The sequence below is a fragment of the Melanostigma gelatinosum genome (genome assembly GCF_949748355.1).
Source record: "Melanostigma gelatinosum genome assembly, chromosome: 4".
Taxonomy (NCBI): domain Eukaryota; kingdom Metazoa; phylum Chordata; class Actinopteri; order Perciformes; family Zoarcidae; genus Melanostigma; species Melanostigma gelatinosum.
The window spans coordinates 11,271,070-11,290,332 of record NC_136637.1 but is presented as its reverse complement, the minus strand read 5'-3'; the positions used below and the strand labels follow the sequence as shown (position 1 = coordinate 11,290,332).

The window sequence follows — 19,263 nt, the reverse complement described above, 5'->3', positions numbered from 1 at the left end:
TAGAATGTCGCATATTCTGTGTTGCAGCTTAGTCATAGGCTACACTAAACACTACATACACTTTTATAGCCCCATCCTGCTGCAGAGACCACAGACAGAGATAATACATGTTAAGTGCCTTTGCAATTAAATTAATTACCTTTACATTCCAGAAAATTATAAACTGTGCACAGACGGCTGGTACATTCCATGATTTACTGCGAACTGGTGGATATTCCAGTCAGCGTTGGAGTTTCCAAGCCTTGGCTTCACTTAAGTGGTTTCTTGTTTCTATAATCTGCCAGCTCCCTTTTGTCTGCAGCAGAGATGAGCAGTGCTGGTTTACTTTTCGGAGAGGTGTTGTGTTCTGTCTTTTAAGGTCGGCTGCAGACAGAAACCGTTGCTGCAGCTCCTCACTGTAAACACAAGTCACACTGTGATGAATGTGATGGAGTCAGAGCAAGCTAAGTGCATTGACGTCCCGTGCGTTCTCAATGTCCATCAGCCTTCTGTTGTTCCTCGTCACCATTTACAGTCATCTCTGTTTGGGACAAAGCTGGAAGACAATTGTTCCAGCTTTGTCCCAAACAGAGAGGACTGAAGGGCAATGACTAACCTTATCCACATGTGCATGTAAACTACTGTGAGTAAATCAAAGCCTCTGAGGCTTCGACAGCACCAATTCACAGCATTGAAGTGTTTTTGAGCAAGAAACCATATCATCCAGTCCCCACTCACTCAATGAAACTCAAAGTGTTCTAACTAAAAAAATATGATGAAATAAACCATGTTGACCATTAAAGACACAGAAACAAGATTATCTACATCATGAAAGGACACCAGGCAGTCCATTAAAGACTCAGTTCATCCAAATTACATTACATTGTATTCCTGCTCCTTCAATGTTCAAAGCATTGAAACAATAATTTAAAAAGTGGCATCCTCTTTCCCATAACATATAACCCTGCTCACTATCAATATTATTATATCTAAAATCCGGGGCAAATGGAAACTATCTATGTGGCTAAATAAAATGTATCATTTATTCATCAATTTGTAATTTGGGTGAACTGGCCCATTCGTTGCTATTTGATTTGATTATCTCTTATTATCTCAAGGGTCACCATCAAACCTCTCTGATATAATAGTTGGAATGCTGTTAAGCATTCCAACTATTGTTATCCTGTTTCTTTATTCCACTATTTCTTCCGTCCCCCGTTTTTTGAAACTGTTCTTCTTCATTTTTTAAGCTACAGAAACCGTTCAACTATCAAAATGTTCAGCTCCTTCAGCTCATCTCTGCTATATCTCTTCATATTTCTAACCTTTAAACTTTTTGAATTATTAAGCTTTTTGCAACTTTTTTTTGAATGGGTTTCTATGGAGAAGATTTTCAAGTCCTCTTAAACTTCTTCAACTTTCAAATCCTTCAACTTCCTCATACTTTCAGCTACAGACACCATTTTAACTTTCAAATGTTGAGAAAACCCTCAACTATTGCCACATGATTCAGCTTTTTGATATCTTTTAAACTTTTTGAACTGCAGCAATTTAACTTTTGATTTTTCAGCCCTTTTCTGACTTCATAATGGGTGTGTATTGCGCAGCTTAGAGTGCGTGATGTCACCGCTAGAGTGAAGAGCAGCTTGAGATTCTTGTGAAAAAAACATTTGTATTTTGCCACTGTGTCCACAATCTTCACTCTTCATGCATAATTTCTGGATGTAGAAGTAGCTAATATTGTCCTTGTCGTAGAAAAATGACTGTGGAATCCCACAGATTTCCACATTTGACACAGAAGCCGTTAATTGAGAGGAAAACCAACTTTCTGCTCCACAGAGACCAATGTTAAATTTTGCTTCAAAAACATCTTCCACAGAACACAGTACCCCATTTGTAGATCTTTCCCCCCTACTCCCCCCCCCCCCCCCCCACACACACACACACACGCCATTTTAAAATAAAAGCCCCACAGAATGAATCCTAACTGAAATGCTTTTGATGAGCCTGTCATTTAATAACCGGTTTGTGTTTATCTAACATTATGATTCTGTCTCCTCTCCCCTTCTCCCCCACACCCCACACCCCATTTCAAAATAAAAGCCCCAGAGAGTGAATTCTAGCTGAACTGCTTGTGATGAAGCCTGTCATTTAATAACCTCTGTTTATGTGTCAAACATGATGATTATATCTCCTCTCCCCCTCCCTCCCCCACCCAGTCCCACCCTTTCAAAATAAAAGCCTCATGGATTAACTGTATTTAAACGTTTAGCTGAAAATTTGGCTTTTTTGTTGAAATAATGAATGCTCTTACTAATACTGCGACAACTACTACTATTGCTAATATTTCTAGTATTACTACTACTACTACTACTACTACTACTACTACTTCAACTTTTGCTAGTATTACTATACTGCTATTACTGCTACCATAAATATTATTACTACCACTACTGCTATTACTACCACTACTATTATTACTTATACCACAACTGCTAATATTGCTATTCCTGCTACTACCAGTACTAATAACCAGTACTAATACTACTACAGCTATTAGTACGACTGATACTAGTACTACTACTACTGCTACTTCAAAAACTGACTTTACTATTACTACTACTACTACTTATTATACTACTACTACTGTTATATAAAACACTACGACCACTACTACATCTATTACTACGACTACTGATACTACTACTTCTACTAATTACTAATACTTTGACTACAACTTCTACTACTACAAATATCACCACTGCTACAGCTAGTACTTATTCAAATGAGACTAATACTTATACTGCTAATAATACTTCTACTACAACAAATATCACTACCGCTGGAATTCTTTTAAGCTACAGAAACCGTTCGAATATCAAAATGTTCAGCTCTTTCAGGAGAGGGGTGATATGACTTCATATTTGTAATCTCAACTTTTTGAATTATTAAGCTTTTTGCAATTTTTTAAAAATTGGATATCTATTTTCAGCAATGTTTTTGAGATTCATTTCAGCTTTCAGCATTCCAACGCATTTTCAGCAGGAAATGCTTTTTCTAGTTTGATCAAGCTGTTGCATTTTTTTTTTTTACTGTTTCTGCATCCAAATATGACTCATGTCTAACTTGGTGAAAAAAGTCAGCTGAATTAAAGCGTCTTCTATCCTTACTCTTTTCTTTACTCACCAGCCAGTGAAGTTGACCTCGTGACAGGTTGCCACAACTACGCTGTAATGACGTCCACATCGGCGGATGAGACATGAAGCGTGGAACGAAAGAGAAACAAACGTGTATCCCATCCATCCCGTAAGGATGATGAGTGTTTCACTTATACAGCCCCACCTCTCCGCTCACAGCTGTGTGCAACGACCTCTGGTTAACTGCATCTGGATTTCTGGGAAGCAGAGGGGATGAGACTCGAGAAAATAGTCCCACTGACTACTCATCAGTTACAGCTGTTTAAAAGGAGATACGCACTCCCAAATCCACGAAAGACCAAATTAACAAACACAAGCTTATCGGTGTGTTTCGCGATGGAGAGCCAGAACTTTACGCACGGACCTGTTTCCACAAATAAGCATCAACATGCGAATGTGACAATCGCTTTACCGATTTTGATGTTCGCCGGAGGCGCCATTGGGAATTTAATTGCCATAATCGTCCTTTCAGTATCAAGACAGGAGAGGAAATCTTCAGCTTTCTATACGCTGGTGTGCGGTCTGGCGGTGACGGACCTGCTGGGCACCTGCCTGGCCAGTCCGGTCACCATAGCCAACTACCTGGACGAAGCAGTGATGTCGAACCCACGTGTCTGCGAGTTTGACTCCTTTTTGTTGCTGTTTTTCGGGTTAACAGGACTGAGCATCATATGCGCCATGGCAGCAGAGCGGTACCTGGCTATATGCTGCCCGTACACCTACCAGCGGTGGCGGGTGGACCGACGCTTAGCGCAAAAGTTCCTTTTCTTCATTTACATCAGCGACATCTTCCTCTGCTGCCTGCCGATGATGGGCATGTCGAAGAGCAAGCTGCAGCCGTGTGGCGAGTGGTGCTTCATCGAATGGAGGCCACGAACGCCCGTGGCCACCGCTTACTCCATCATGTACGGCGTCATCAGCCTGCTGCTCATCCTGGGCACCATCGTGCTGAACCTGGCGGTGTGCGGAGCGCTGCTGCTGATGCGGCAGAGGACCGCGCAGCGACCCGTCACCACAGCCAGCGTCGGGCAGAGGTGGAGTGCTCTGTCCTGGGCTGCAGAGACGCAGATGATCGCGGTGCTGCTGATGACCTCCGTGGTGGTTCTGGCATGTTCAGCCCCGTTGGTGGTGAGTCAGTGCGCGATTGTTACTCAAATTATTGATGTTGCATACCATCCCCTTTGCGGTACAGAAATACCTGAAGAAAAGCTTAGTTTAAATGATCCTTCAAGAAACGAAACCAAAGGGGAATAGTCCAGTTGAACTATTATACCTGGAGGTTTAGCCATGTCTTAGCATTACGATAAATTCATTGTTGAAGAAGTATTCCGATGCTTTGCTAAGTAATAGCAATACCTCACCGTAAAAATACTAAAATAAAAGTAAAAGTTATGCAGAACTTGTGGAAGTACAAATATAAAAGTGTGACTGTTTGATTATTGTTACCCATGCATTATGCAAGAATTTTAGTGTTTTGCTAGTCCTGATAGTTTAATCTAATGCATCATATTATGTAAAATGATATGTTTTGTCAGCAAAATCTTAATGTGTAAAGTAGCCGCATCAGTCTGATAAATGAAGAGGAATAGTAGTAGCTCAAAAACCCTTCCTGTTAAATACAATGTTTCCCTTTTAGACCTCCAAAAAGTCAAAGGTCATCAAAAAGAAAATGGAATTATTTTAAATGCATACTATTCATATCAAACATATGGGTCACATGTATTAGTCTTAAGCATGCAAAAGCAAAACAGTTTGGGAACCAGTGATGTGGTCTATATAGGGTTAAAATAGTTCTTGAAATGAAGTAATGGTAACCTTGATTTGAGTTGGGAAACCAGACAAATAATGACAGCGGAAATATTTCAGTGGATATTTAACAATTTGTTGAGTATTTAAAAACTCTTACTTGCTATAGTGACATGTTTTTCTTCTTAAAAAGGTGCGTATGTTTGCCAACCACTTAATGGCAGAAAATGACTCTGCTAACCTGGCTGCCATCCGGAAAGCTGCTATGAACCCCATCCTGGACCCCTGGATCTACATCCTCCTCAGGAGGTCCCTGTTTCGACGGTTACTCAGTTTATACAGGCGATGTAGAAGCACTCGCAGAAGTTCATCTCCTAAAACACAAAGGAACCAGTTTTATTCCGAACTCATGAGGGAGCACCACGTGTTCACCCAGCTGATGTGCAATGCAAACATCATGACTCAGCTGCCTGCCACCGTCAAATTCACTCCGCACAACGCAGAGAGCCTCTGCCAGAGTTAAACAACGAAGACGTGGTTGACACCTATGAATGTCTGGTGCTCTGCAGGCTGCGAGCAGCTCGATGCGGGGACTTTGTCTCAGAGCTGTCGTCAGTGGGATGGAAAGACTGTGACGTCTCCGCCGACCCACAGCTGGACAGGACCCTCGGGGTTACTGAAAGATTACTCATTTGATAAAAGTAGACCGCTGATCTGCATCTATAGAGGTCTCCTGCAGTGATGCAGGACAGAATAAATAGGTGACTTGGATGTTACAGAAGTGCAACAATAAGACACGGTCGAGCCTTTGTGTTGTGCCTTTCACCGTCTTCGCCTCATACAATCGGGGCTCTGGCTTCATCACCTCCCGCCACCAGATCAGCCATACAGGTCATGTTAATTAATCAGTGTGATGCTACAGGAACATACAGCTCGTTTCATCTGGAGGTCCAATTGACCAGAGACTCTTGGAAGATCCAGTGCGAAAAGTCATGTATTCATATAACAGTGCATGGACATCATAAGGTTTTACTAGATGTTTTGTCATGTAGGCCTAGGTAGGGTCAGACCCCCCCATCCTCTCTAAGTTACCGCCACGTTAAACATTTGAAACCACTGATATGAGCTTGGAGAAGCACCGATTAAATTATATGAATTAATATTTGGAGCCTATTAAAGATCCTAGCTTGAGCCTTGGTGTCTTTTGTCTCTACTGTTCTAGACTTGAATGGATGTCATGTTGCATTTCACGTTGAAATATTCAACTCTGTACCCTTTATCCAGCAGTGCATGAGGTCAGCAGCTTTCAGTTTTTTCAGGTCAGATTCTGTTTCTGTCGAGGAACAGATAAAAAAAAAAAACAGCATGTAAGAAGTCAGTCACACACTCAATTGGCCATCAACTATTCTTTTTGGTTTCCTAGACTTGGACCATATTGCTGCTGAACTTACATGTGCACGTCGTACACTGGGAAGAGTGTGGTTCATGGAGCTTCAGCGAAGGAGGAGGCAACATACTGGTAACTGTAACATCGTGACAGGGATGACGACTGAGCTCCATCTGCAGGATGTTGTTCAAAATGTCTCCCCAGAACCTTTGGCAGGTTTGTTTCTTTCCCTGAACGGTTTAAGGACAGAATGCACAGCACTGACGGGCTCCGTTGATAAAAGACTAGAATGAGAAGGCGCTCATTCACTCTTGAAAAAGTGCTCACATTTATTTTGAAACTCCTCACTGCGCTGATGTTGAGGAAGCTGAAATTGATACTGTGTTAAATGATTTATGGCCACTAGGGGGCAGACAACTAAAAAACAAGTCATCTGTGTGCAAACAATAATAAGAATTTCATCTTTCATGTTATGCTATGGTTCTTCAGCTCCTGTATGTACACAAACCCCATTTAAAAGTTAGAGTTACCAGGTGAAGACAGTTGCCTCCACATATTTATCCTACGTGTCCTGACCAGTTAAGTGACCTTCAGATGTTTTAAACTTGAGATAAAACCAGTTTAAACTGGAATATATAGCTTTGGTTCCTTGATGCCATTCAGAGGACAGCACACTGTTTCTTGTTCGTTGAACCTGAAACCTAAAAAAGGTACCACATTTAACACCTGCTTACATAAATCACACTAAATATGACACTGCAATATGGCTGAAAACATAATTAATGCATTCAAATGTCAATAAAAAGCACAAATACGTATACATTAAAGAAGATATTCACTTTGTTCAGTATTTCACAATGCATTTATTCCCCCCCCACATTTAAAAATACCGTTGACTAAACATAAGCAGACAAGACAGTGCATAGCTGCACTTCTGTACAACATTTATGTACCTTGACATAAATAAAAATCGATGAACATCGGTTAAGTAAAAAGTCTGCCTCGAGATCAACTGCAGATGTACAAAATAATAATTTTACAAGTTTTACAAAGTAAGCTCCCCTTTCTCCATTCCTCAACATTTACATCCCAGTTGAAAGCTTTACAGGAGAGAGCAAACACAATTAGCTCACTGTACAGAAACAAACAGCCATGTTTGTCTAAATCAGAAGGAAATTCATGAACTACGTGTCCTACATGTTGTAGTTTGTGAATTTTAACATCTTGCCCACCTGCAAACAAGATAAAATGTAATCACATTTCTCAGCCGTTGATAAGTTTAGATTTGAAGTGTTTTCCTCTGACATTCACGTGAAATGATGTAATACCACTGGGGGGGGGGGGGGGGGGGGGGGCACAATGAGTCCTGAACTGGATTCATTGAATCTGATATGCAGATGAAGTCTCCATTTTAATTTTAGTCGTAAAAGGCTTTTTGTACTGAAATACATCATCGACAAGCTAATTTAGACTGTTTGTAAAAACATTCATGATTAAAAGGAAGCAGATTTCCCTCTTTTGACATTTACAAAAATAGTTTGGCAACAATCAGCTTTCTAAGTTCTCAATGATCCACCTTTTTCAAGAGCAAAGCCCTTTGAAAAAGGGTCCGTAAATGTACATGATTTACCATTGAAGTCATGACTGCTTATTGTCTGATAATATTTCAGAACAAGTACCGGTACTCATATGGTAGTATTTTCAGACATCTGATTCTCCACATAGTAGTAGAAACTAGGATATTACAGTGAAATAAACATTTAAAAAGGTTTCTCGTTGCTTGACGAATGATACCCACTCTTCTTTAAGCTCTTCACAGTCTCCTTATATCAATAATAATAATAATCTGGTGCTATAGCCGTTAAACGCTTCACTTTGTCCTGCAGTCACTCGGTGCATCCGTCTGGGACGGCGCTGTAAACACGAGCCTGAAGAGAGTTGATGAGAGCATTCACATTTAACGATACTGGATATGTGCGGCTGTAAAACCAAACAATCAGAGAGACATCTATCAGATTTTTCATAGTTGCCTCTATGAAATGAATCATGTTGATCCACGCTGACAGCACAGTTTGTTATTTATGAGGCTGCCGTTCGTGGTGGAACTTTCTAATAGTTCTGTTTTTGTGTTTCAACACCACAAAGTACAGCCTCCAAGTGTGATACACACATAAAACTACAGCAGCAGTCTTTATATAATACCGTAATAATTGTTCCAGGGCTGTTGTAATTCACTAAATGACAAAAATACAGGTGTTTTCTGGTCGTGCAGTCCAAAACAGCCAACTTTATCTTCGTTAAAACAGACGGTGGTGATTTCATTCCCTGCTGGAGAAAAGCGGAGCAGCTACGGGTTCCCAAGATCCTACGAGCAATGTCAGCTCCAAACCATCTCAGCACTGTTATGTATAAATAAAAGAAGAATTATTATTACCGATACTAGTTGGTCTCTGGGAAGGCCAGAGCGCACCGACCCCACAGAGCTCGTATTCCTCCAGACTAAATGATGTGACAGTGTTTGTAATTTGTCAGAGAAGACAAACACAGCGCACCAAAAAAAGATTAATAACCGCACCGTCCCCTCACCCACATCTAGCAGGGAAAAACAAGCTCACAGGCTACAACTGGCACTTTTACAAAGATTTAATTAACGAGCATTGTCCTTACAAAATAAATGAGCAGAAATAATACGTTGATTTTTAATGCCGAGACATTTGAATCACCAAAAGAAAAGAATAACCTTATATTGTTGCAGTGAGACGCTCAGCCTGCAGAGGTCCTACAATAAGAGCAAGTGACTGATGATTAAATCGTTCTTCAAGCAGTAAAAAGGTTTTCCAATAATAAATGATTAGTTAGCAGTTTTGCAGACGGAAAACAATAGTGATGATCAACCTTTTTCAATTACAGTTGAATCCTTAATTGCAAGAGCAAACCTGTGATTCCATGCATGCATCTGTCCCGTTAAAGTAAAACACAATCTGCAGAACAAAAGTTGTGGTTTGAAGTTGCAAACTGGAACCAGGCCTCTGTTTAAAAAAACTAAAACACGCAGCTTTGGTTCAGGCTGAAAAAGAAAACCAGGAGAGAAAATCTCACTCTGCCCGAGAAGCTTCGCAAATCAATAAATACCAATAATCAATTTAGAAAATGGTTCTTCATCTCAAAACTATGAATTGTAACATCTCTATTACACTTGTACATGGTTAGTGCCTAAGAAAGATGAAACATGAGAATTCCTACAGTACACTATGCATACCGACGGGACGCTTTGTTTTGGTAAATCAAAAAATGTAACTTTTACATTTATGCTCCACGATAACAAACGGTGAACTGAATCGTTACGTTGGGGAGAAGGACAGATGTGAGGTCACTGTGAGGTCATTGACAGTTCTGGGTGAAGAACTGGTCTCACTCTGAAAGTGTATCTTAGTTCAAAGACATGGAGGCCGAGTGTGTGTGTGTGTGTGTGTGTGATGAAAAGATGGCAGTTAAAAACACTTGCTGACAAGTGTGACTGAATGTTAACTGATCTGCTTGTGCAACAAGTATTCGAGCATCAGCTTCTTGTGGACGCGATGTTGGGAATTTGGGCATTTTTGTTCATCAGGCACTTGTAACTTTGAGGGACGTTGGAAAGTGAGTGCAGTCTAAATGCTACAGTTTCCGTGCTAACATGCGCACAACGATGACGCTAACATGTATCATGTATATTCACCATGTTAGATTAGCATGCTAGTACGCTAACATTAACAGTAAACACAAAGTACAGCTGAGGCTGATGGGAACTGTCATTAGTTATGCAGGAACTCAGTTATGGACACAAGTGTTGGACACACTTTGACCTGCTGGTGGCGGCGCTAGAACAATTCATCCAAAAGTTTAAACAGTATTTCACTTAAAACCACAAATATCAACCTCTTGGTGGCACCAGAAGAGAAGTCAGAGTGATTTATCATCTGGGGACCATGAATATCTGGTGGTGGACGAACATTGCCGTTCATGAAGCCACGGTGCTAGCACGGTGAAAAACACCTACTTAGTTTATTATTATGTCATCAGGCCGAATCTACAGTTTCTTAAGTGAGCGTCTGCTGAAGTCCCATCTGCAACACGGTTCATCCACTGAGGACAACGAATCAAACATATTGTTTCTCCTCACATCATTACAGGTGCCTCATGTAGAAAAATGACGTATGTTCAGACCTTCCACTGAGATTTGTTTGGAACAGAATGTAACATGACTGTTGTTTCGGTGCAAGTTAGCGATCACATTTAATAATTACAGCCGAGAACCTTTTCTCTGAAAGTATACAAAATAACCCAAAATCCAAAATGATCTCTGGTTGTGAAAACAAAACATTTCCAGACAGTAAGGTGCAAATCATTCATTACTACCTTCTGCATGTCCAGCTGCTGTGACACATTTCTGTGCGTGTGTGTGTGGACAACATGGCTGAATCTGTCACCAAACTGTCTGGAAACAGGAGATTTAAGTTGTGTTTCCTCTCGGACCATCACATACAGCGGGTACCAAACTAATCAATGAACAAGGACACAGCGAAGCCGTCAGAAAGTGAAGTTTAGAAAGGGAGGAGCGTGGGAGAGGTCACGTCACTGGCCATCTCATTCTTCCTATCCACAACAAACAGCACTTGCCTTCAGTCTCGTGTTTGGGAGCCGGGCTGTGTCCCGCTGCTGGGGGGGGGGGGGGGGGGGGGGGGGGCCTACACAGTAATGTCTGTGACAGCCCCCCAGATCGAGGACAGACTCCTCCCTTCACACCACGTACTGGTGGTTGCTGTTGTAGTTTGTCGTGTAGGCCTGCCGGCTGTACTGGAAGTGGTCGGTCAGCACGTTGTTCCAGTTGTGCTGCTGCTCTGAGCCGTGGGGGAAAGTCACTGACCCGTTGGCCTGGACCTTCTCCAGCGCCGGGTTGTCAAAGGACACCAGGTCCTGATTGGTGCTCGCAGCTTCTTCTTCTCCTTGTTAGCGTCATACTTGGCCTGTTGGCAGAGAAGGGCAAATGGATTTTAAATGACAGGGTGTCTTTGGTTCTCTGGCACTGCACAGTGGATCCTAAATAGTTTGGGTCAAATGTTTCTCCAAGAGGAAGCGTAACTTAACGTTTTACATTTCAGTTGGACGGAGAGCGAAAGATAAAGAAAGCTGCTTTCTGGCAGTTTAAGAAAGAACAAGTGTGAATGGACGAAAGTGCAGCGAACATAAACAGCACAAAGTGGCAGCTGGTTGCTCTGGAAAAGAATGCATTATTATGCAAAGTTACCACAAAGTAAGGCCAAGGCATCAAGAACAACTGTAAACTGCAGAATAACCTCCATAAATGTCTACAACATCATCTCCTGATATTAGTTTGTCACACGTACACTGGTGGAGATGGCTGATGAAGAGTTTTCAGTCAAAGAGGAACAACAGAAGATAAATTATGCTCGTCTCCTTTAACTTCTGCCTCTCCTCTTTCCTAGTTCCAAGTGGTCAGGCTGACTCACCTTGTTGTAGAGGAAGACCCCGACAATGGCCGTCATCATGCCCATGACGTTTGTGAGGGAGACCGGGTTGCGCAGCATCAGCAGCGAGATGCTAATAAACCATGATCCTCTTGGTGGCGTTGGCGACGGCGTAGCTGAGCGGGCTGACGATGTTCAGCACGCTGAAGGCGATGACGTTCTGAGCGAAGTTGCAGAAGCCACTGATGAGCAGGAGGACAAACGTACCCGTCCATCCGGAGACGTCTGCCTGTAAGGAAAGCAGCGAGGGTCAGGCTACGTTCAGGGTCATGAAACAAGCTCCCACCACCGCCACAGGCGGTGTAAATGTCACAGAGAAAGACCGTACCGCTACTCACCAGATCTCCGTTAACAAGAAACACGAGAGATCCACCAGAACCCAGGTGGGCACCATGAAGATAACAGCATTAAAGCCCAGGATGTTGAGCAGCCTCAAGTGGTGGATATTTGTGTCGCGCAGCACCTTTACAGAGGCAGGATCAGTTCAGAACAATGTGGTAGAAAAAGAAACAACTGCACTAGCGAAGGAGAGGAAGATGTATAGATTTTTATTAGGTTTTTATTGTTACGATACTTCCTGTTGTCCACTCCGACATTAATAAATGTGATTTTGCTCTTTCACTTTGATGTTATAAAAACAAAACGATCACGGAGTCAGAAGGACGATTTGTGCAAGGGTCAGTAAAATGCAGCAACCGGACACATATGGTCATAATCTAAAGAGAAACACTTTTAGGATGATAGTTATGGGTCACATGTGGAATCGAGTTGCTCTTCCGGCCACTTCCCTTTTAAAACACACAGTCACACACACACAACTTCACAAACCAGGACGTCCGTTTCAGGTGTTTCACAGCAAACCACCAAGAAGTAATCATGTTTCATTTACCCTCCTCCCCTCATCATGTGGCACACACACACACCGGCCCGACAACGAGTTACCTTCTTGGAGAAGATGTTCTGCAGAGAGAAGCAGAGCGTGGCAGCCAGAGCACTGATGAGTCCGGAAACATCAAAGGACAGCTCAGTGGCTGTGGCCAGCAGCACTCCTCCAATGATGGGGATGAGCGACACGTAAACCTACGACGAGGACCACAGAGACGGAGGGCAGAGTCAGCGGAAACCAAGAGAAACACTGTATAGTTTATATCAAAACATCGTTTGAAAAATCAGGGATTGTTTCCCCAATCAAGGTAATTGTTTGTAGCACCCCTCCTCAAATGAGTGAGAAAATAAAAGTTGTACATTATTTGATCAACAACAAATCATTTTCACAGAACCTCTGGTTTTCTGCATAGAAACTGTATTTCCAACATTCCCCTGAGCCTTAAATTCAAAGCACAACCTCCTGAAGAAAAGTGGAAATACGAACCCCTCTATCTGAGACCACACACACACCCCACAGGTCTTATTTGCATTTTGAAAATGTTGGATCACGATAAATGAGACATGCAGTTGTTATAAAACCCACTTATGCATCCACTCACTCACCCACTCTCCTCTCCTCAAACCAACCACACGAGACACTGAGAAAAACCTGCTCTGACACTTTACTGCCATCAACACATCACACTGCCCCTCAGCTTTATTGTCCATGTAAGTGGTCTTGTACATAAAATTCAGAAAACACAAGTAACATGTATCTGTGGACTGTGTCTTTAAGCATCTCTCTCCTTTGTGGGTTGATGATTAAACATTCTCAAACAGGATATGCTGCGAGAAACAAACTTTGCGTAACAACTTGTTAAACACAGCTTAATACTATCTCCTGCTAACACACCGATCACGCTGATGGATCAGATGACTTAACTCGGCTGGTTTTCTTCTTTGTAACCTTTAAAATGGAGAGGCCTCGGCTATTTCGGCGGAGACACAGATTTCTGTCCTATTTCACGATTCCCAACTTATTTGGGAAATTCATCCTGAAGGCTTTTTGCACTCAAAAGGAAAAGTTGGATGATACGAATGTTTAGTCCTGCGTACTCTGTTCTTTAGAAAACCTACAGTGTCCACTTTATTAGGTACACTTGTGCACTCTAACGCAATCCAATACAACAGGTCTACCATAAGCTCTTTTATGATGCTTGTTTTTACGTCATGTGGCTGCTGAGTATATTTTATACACTTTATGATGTTTGAACATCCGTCATTTAACAAAGCCGAGTCCAGTACAAACACTCAACTGAGATGCATCGTTTTTTTACAAAGTAGTAGTCAGTGGTCTGACGGTTCTTCAGTACAGCACAGAGCGGCCTGCTTCTTCTCAAACAAGATCTATTCTCTCTCACTCACACACACACACACACACACACACACACGCACACACACACACACGCACACACACGCACACACACGCACACGCACACACACGCACACGCACACGCACGCTCCGGCCTGTGGACCCGGCCTGTCTGAACACTGAACTGTACGGGAAACATGACGAGCTGATGTGAGGCTCAGCAGGTTTCCTCATTCACATTTAGCAAACCTAGACTGTAAGATGTAGCTTTATTCCAGAGATGTCAAATGCTGTAAACGTTGCCCTCATTAAGCAGATTTAACAGGTGAATATGGATGACTTGTGAAAATAAGACCTGACCCCCCCCCCCCCCCCCGGCAGCAGGACCCCCCCCAGGGACTAACATGTAACACGAGACGCAGTACTGTGCCACATCACCACCGCTGACACGCGGCCTGAGGCTGGAACAGAGCGGGCCTTGTGCCTCGTTTGCCGTCGGACTGACTCACCTTTGTGGTTTGCTTCTCCTTCATGATGATTCTTGATAACAGCACCACCCATATTGGCATTGTAGCTTTGACTGTGTGAGGAAAGAACAAAAGAAGTATAAGAAGCAGTTTGTAATGCCATTCAGCAGCATCAGGTAGCACGAGAGTAAATATGTTTGGAGAATGAAATGCTCCTACGTCAAACACAACACTATTGCACGGCGTCACCGAGTGTTTCTGGTGTGCGTTACCAACAACAATGACCGAGCTTTACTCAAGATTGGAGACACCCTGATCATTTAAAAAAAGGATCAACAAGACATACTTTCAGACCGGGAAACATCAAAACTAGATTCAGCACTGCCATCCACAAGTGAAGCAGCTTTCAAAAGTTTAGAGATATATTGACATTACAACTGTGACTCTCAAATAGTGTCAGAGGTCAAAACAGATGAAAGATACTTATATCTGAAGTCTATTTACCGTACTAGGACTATTATATAAGTCATAGTTACACTCAGTAGCCGGTTTATTTTCTACATCTAGCAAATGCAGTAAATATGAAGGGTGTAATGTTTATTTAAGAGGCTGGAGTTGTGTTATGGTGCAGTTGAACTTTATAACATTGGTGGTGTTTCAAATAGGCGAGATGAGGGACAATGTATTTCGGTGGGGCAACCGCTGAAGTGAGCCTCGCACTGGTTTCCTCAACACAGCACCAGTGGGATTTCTCCTCTGGATTTTGGAATATTGCAGAAAATAAGCTCTGAGCACAAGCTTATGATACTTAATGTTTTGTGCAGCAAGATTATCTTCATAAGTAAAAAACACATTGATAAATATTGAAGCGTAAATGCAACCACCAGAAGATAAACATGTAACGTTGAGCTAGTTAAGGCTACGAATGAATCCTAACTGAAATGCTTTTGATGAGCCTGTCATTTAATAACCGGTTTGTGTTTATCTAACATTATGATTCTGTCTCCTCTCCCCTTCTCCCCCACACCCCACACCCCATTTCAAAATAAAAGCCCCAGAGAGTGAATTCTAGCTGAACTGCTTGTGATGAAGCCTGTCATTTAATAACCTCTGTTTATGTGTCAAACATGATGATTATATCTCCTCTCCCCCTCCCTCCCCCACCCAGTCCCACCCTTTCAAAATAAAAGCCTCATGGATTAACTGTATTTAAACGTTTAGCTGAAAATTTGGCTTTTTTGTTGAAATAATGAATGCTCTTACTAATACTGCGACAACTACTACTATTGCTAATATTTCTAGTATTACTACTACTACTACTACTACTACTACTACTACTACTTCAACTTTTGCTAGTATTACTATACTGCTATTACTGCTACCATAAATATTATTACTACCACTACTGCTATTACTACCACTACTATTATTACTTATACCACAACTGCTAATATTGCTATTCCTGCTACTACCAGTACTAATAACCAGTACTAATACTACTACAGCTATTAGTACGACTGATACTAGTACTACTACTACTGCTACTTCAAAAACTGACTTTACTATTACTACTACTACTACTTATTATACTACTACTACTGTTATATAAAACACTACGACCACTACTACAGCTATTACTACGACTACTGATACTACTACTTCTACTAATTACTAATACTTTGACTACAACTTCTACTACTACAAATATCACCACTGCTACAGCTAGTACTTATTCAAATGAGACTAATACTTATACTGCTAATAATACTTCTACTACAACAAATATCACTACCGCTGGAATTCTTTTAAGCTACAGAAACCGTTCGAATATCAAAATGTTCAGCTCTTTCAGGAGAGGGGTGATATGACTTCATATTTGTAATCTCAACTTTTTGAATTATTAAGCTTTTTGCAATTTTTTAAAAATTGGATATCTATTTTCAGCAATGTTTTTGAGATTCATTTCAGCTTTCAGCATTCCAACGCATTTTCAGCAGGAAATGCTTTTTCTAGTTTGATCAAGCTGTTGCATTTTTTTTTTTTACTGTTTCTGCATCCAAATATGACTCATGTCTAACTTGGTGAAAAAAGTCAGCTGAATTAAAGCGTCTTCTATCCTTACTCTTTTCTTTACTCACCAGCCAGTGAAGTTGACCTCGTGACAGGTTGCCACAACTACGCTGTAATGACGTCCACATCGGCGGATGAGACATGAAGCGTGGAACGAAAGAGAAACAAACGTGTATCCCATCCATCCCGTAAGGATGATGAGTGTTTCACTTATACAGCCCCACCTCTCCGCTCACAGCTGTGTGCAACGACCTCTGGTTAACTGCATCTGGATTTCTGGGAAGCAGAGGGGATGAGACTCGAGAAAATAGTCCCACTGACTACTCATCAGTTACAGCTGTTTAAAAGGAGATACGCACTCCCAAATCCACGAAAGACCAAATTAACAAACACAAGCTTATCGGTGTGTTTCGCGATGGAGAGCCAGAACTTTACGCACGGACCTGTTTCCACAAATAAGCATCAACATGCGAATGTGACAATCGCTTTACCGATTTTGATGTTCGCCGGAGGCGCCATTGGGAATTTAATTGCCATAATCGTCCTTTCAGTATCAAGACAGGAGAGGAAATCTTCAGCTTTCTATACGCTGGTGTGCGGTCTGGCGGTGACGGACCTGCTGGGCACCTGCCTGGCCAGTCCGGTCACCATAGCCAACTACCTGGACGAAGCAGTGATGTCGAACCCACGTGTCTGCGAGTTTGACTCCTTTTTGTTGCTGTTTTTCGGGTTAACAGGACTGAGCATCATATGCGCCATGGCAGCAGAGCGGTACCTGGCTATATGCTGCCCGTACACCTACCAGCGGTGGCGGGTGGACCGACGCTTAGCGCAAAAGTTCCTTTTCTTCATTTACATCAGCGACATCTTCCTCTGCTGCCTGCCGATGATGGGCATGTCGAAGAGCAAGCTGCAGCCGTGTGGCGAGTGGTGCTTCATCGAATGGAGGCCACGAACGCCCGTGGCCACCGCTTACTCCATCATGTACGGCGTCATCAGCCTGCTGCTCATCCTGGGCACCATCGTGCTGAACCTGGCGGTGTGCGGAGCGCTGCTGCTGATGCGGCAGAGGACCGCGCAGCGACCCGTCACCACAGCCAGCGTCGGGCAGAGGTGGAGTGCTCTGTCCTGGGCTGCAGAGACGCAGATGATCGCGGTGCTGCTGATGACCTCCGTGGTGGTTCTGGCATGTTCAGCCCCGTTGGTGGTGAGTCAGTGCGCGATTGTTACTCAAATTATTGATGTTGCATACCATCCCCTTTGCGGTACAGAAATACCTGAAGAAAAGCTTAGTTTAAATGATCCTTCAAGAAACGAAACCAAAGGGGAATAGTCCAGTTGAACTATTATACCTGGAGGTTTAGCCATGTCTTAGCATTACGATAAATTCATTGTTGAAGAAGTATTCCGATGCTTTGCTAAGTAATAGCAATACCTCACCGTAAAAATACTAAAATAAAAGTAAAAGTTATGCAGAACTTGTGGAAGTACAAATATAAAAGTGTGACTGTTTGATTATTGTTACCCATGCATTATGCAAGAATTTTAGTGTTTTGCTAGTCCTGATAGTTTAATCTAATGCATCATATTATGTAAAATGATATGTTTTGTCAGCAAAATCTTAATGTGTAAAGTAGCCGCATCAGTCTGATAAATGAAGAGGAATAGTAGTAGCTCAAAAACCCTTCCTGTTAAATACAATGTTTCCCTTTTAGACCTCCAAAAAGTCAAAGGTCATCAAAAAGAAAATGGAATTATTTTAAATGCATACTATTCATATCAAACATATGGGTCACATGTATTAGTCTTAAGCATGCAAAAGCAAAACAGTTTGGGAACCAGTGATGTGGTCTATATAGGGTTAAAATAGTTCTTGAAATGAAGTAATGGTAACCTTGATTTGAGTTGGGAAACCAGACAAATAATGACAGCGGAAATATTTCAGTGGATATTTAACAATTTGTTGAGTATTTAAAAACTCTTACTTGCTATAGTGACATGTTTTTCTTCTTAAAAAGGTGCGTATGTTTGCCAACCACTTAATGGCAGAAAATGACTCTGCTAACCTGGCTGCCATCCGGAAAGCTGCTATGAACCCCATCCTGGACCCCTGGATCTACATCCTCCTCAGGAGGTCCCTGTTTCGACGGTTACTCAGTTTATACAGGCGATGTAGAAGCACTCGCAGAAGTTCATCTCCTAAAACACAAAGGAACCAGTTTTATTCCGAACTCATGAGGGAGCGCCACGTGTTCACCCAGCTGATGTGCAATGCAAACATCATGACTCAGCTGCCTGCCACCGTCAAATTCACTCCGCACAACGCAGAGAGCCTCTGCCAGAGTTAAACAACGAAGACGTGGTTGACACCTATGAATGTCTGGTGCTCTGCAGGCTGCGAGCAGCTCGATGCGGGGACTTTGTCTCAGAGCTGTCGTCAGTGGGATGGAAAGACTGACGTCTCCGCCGACCCACAGCTGGACAGGACCCTCGGGGTTACTGAAAGATTACTCATTTGATAAAAGTAGACCGCTGATCTGCATCTATAGAGGTCTCCTGCAGTGATGCAGGACAGAATAAATAGGTGACTTGGATGTTGCAGAAGTGCAACAATAAGACACGGTCGAGCCTTTGTGTTGTGCCTTTCACC

The 19,263-nt window shown here is 42.3% G+C and overlaps 2 protein-coding genes and 1 pseudogene across 3 annotated transcripts; 2 read left to right on the top strand and 1 right to left on the bottom strand.

The window, feature by feature from the left end:
* Positions 1 to 3,512: 3,512 nt before the first annotated feature.
* LOC306776039 (prostaglandin E2 receptor EP4 subtype-like) lies at positions 3,513 to 5,445 on the top strand (the record flags this gene model as incomplete). Its single annotated transcript, XM_079266624.1, has 2 exons — positions 3,513 to 4,304; positions 5,116 to 5,445. The coding sequence occupies 2 exons, from the start codon at positions 3,513 to 3,515 to the stop codon at positions 5,443 to 5,445; spliced, it is 1,122 nt and encodes a 373-aa protein (XP_079122750.1).
* A 5,643-nt stretch (positions 5,446 to 11,088) lies between these two features.
* Positions 11,089 to 14,931, bottom strand: LOC306776038 (solute carrier family 35 member E1-like; annotated as a pseudogene). Its single transcript has 6 exons — positions 14,890 to 14,931; positions 14,586 to 14,801; positions 12,780 to 12,917; positions 12,176 to 12,300; positions 11,820 to 12,066; positions 11,089 to 11,315 (listed from the first exon to the last, which is right to left on the bottom strand). The product of its transcript is annotated as a solute carrier family 35 member E1-like (transcript).
* Positions 14,932 to 17,028: 2,097 nt separating this feature from the next.
* On the top strand, positions 17,029 to 18,961 carry LOC306776037 (prostaglandin E2 receptor EP4 subtype-like; the record flags this gene model as incomplete). The annotated part of the gene is made up of 2 exons (XM_079266623.1): positions 17,029 to 17,820; positions 18,632 to 18,961. The coding sequence occupies 2 exons, from the start codon at positions 17,029 to 17,031 to the stop codon at positions 18,959 to 18,961; spliced, it is 1,122 nt and encodes a 373-aa protein (XP_079122749.1).
* Positions 18,962 to 19,263: the final 302 nt, after the last annotated feature.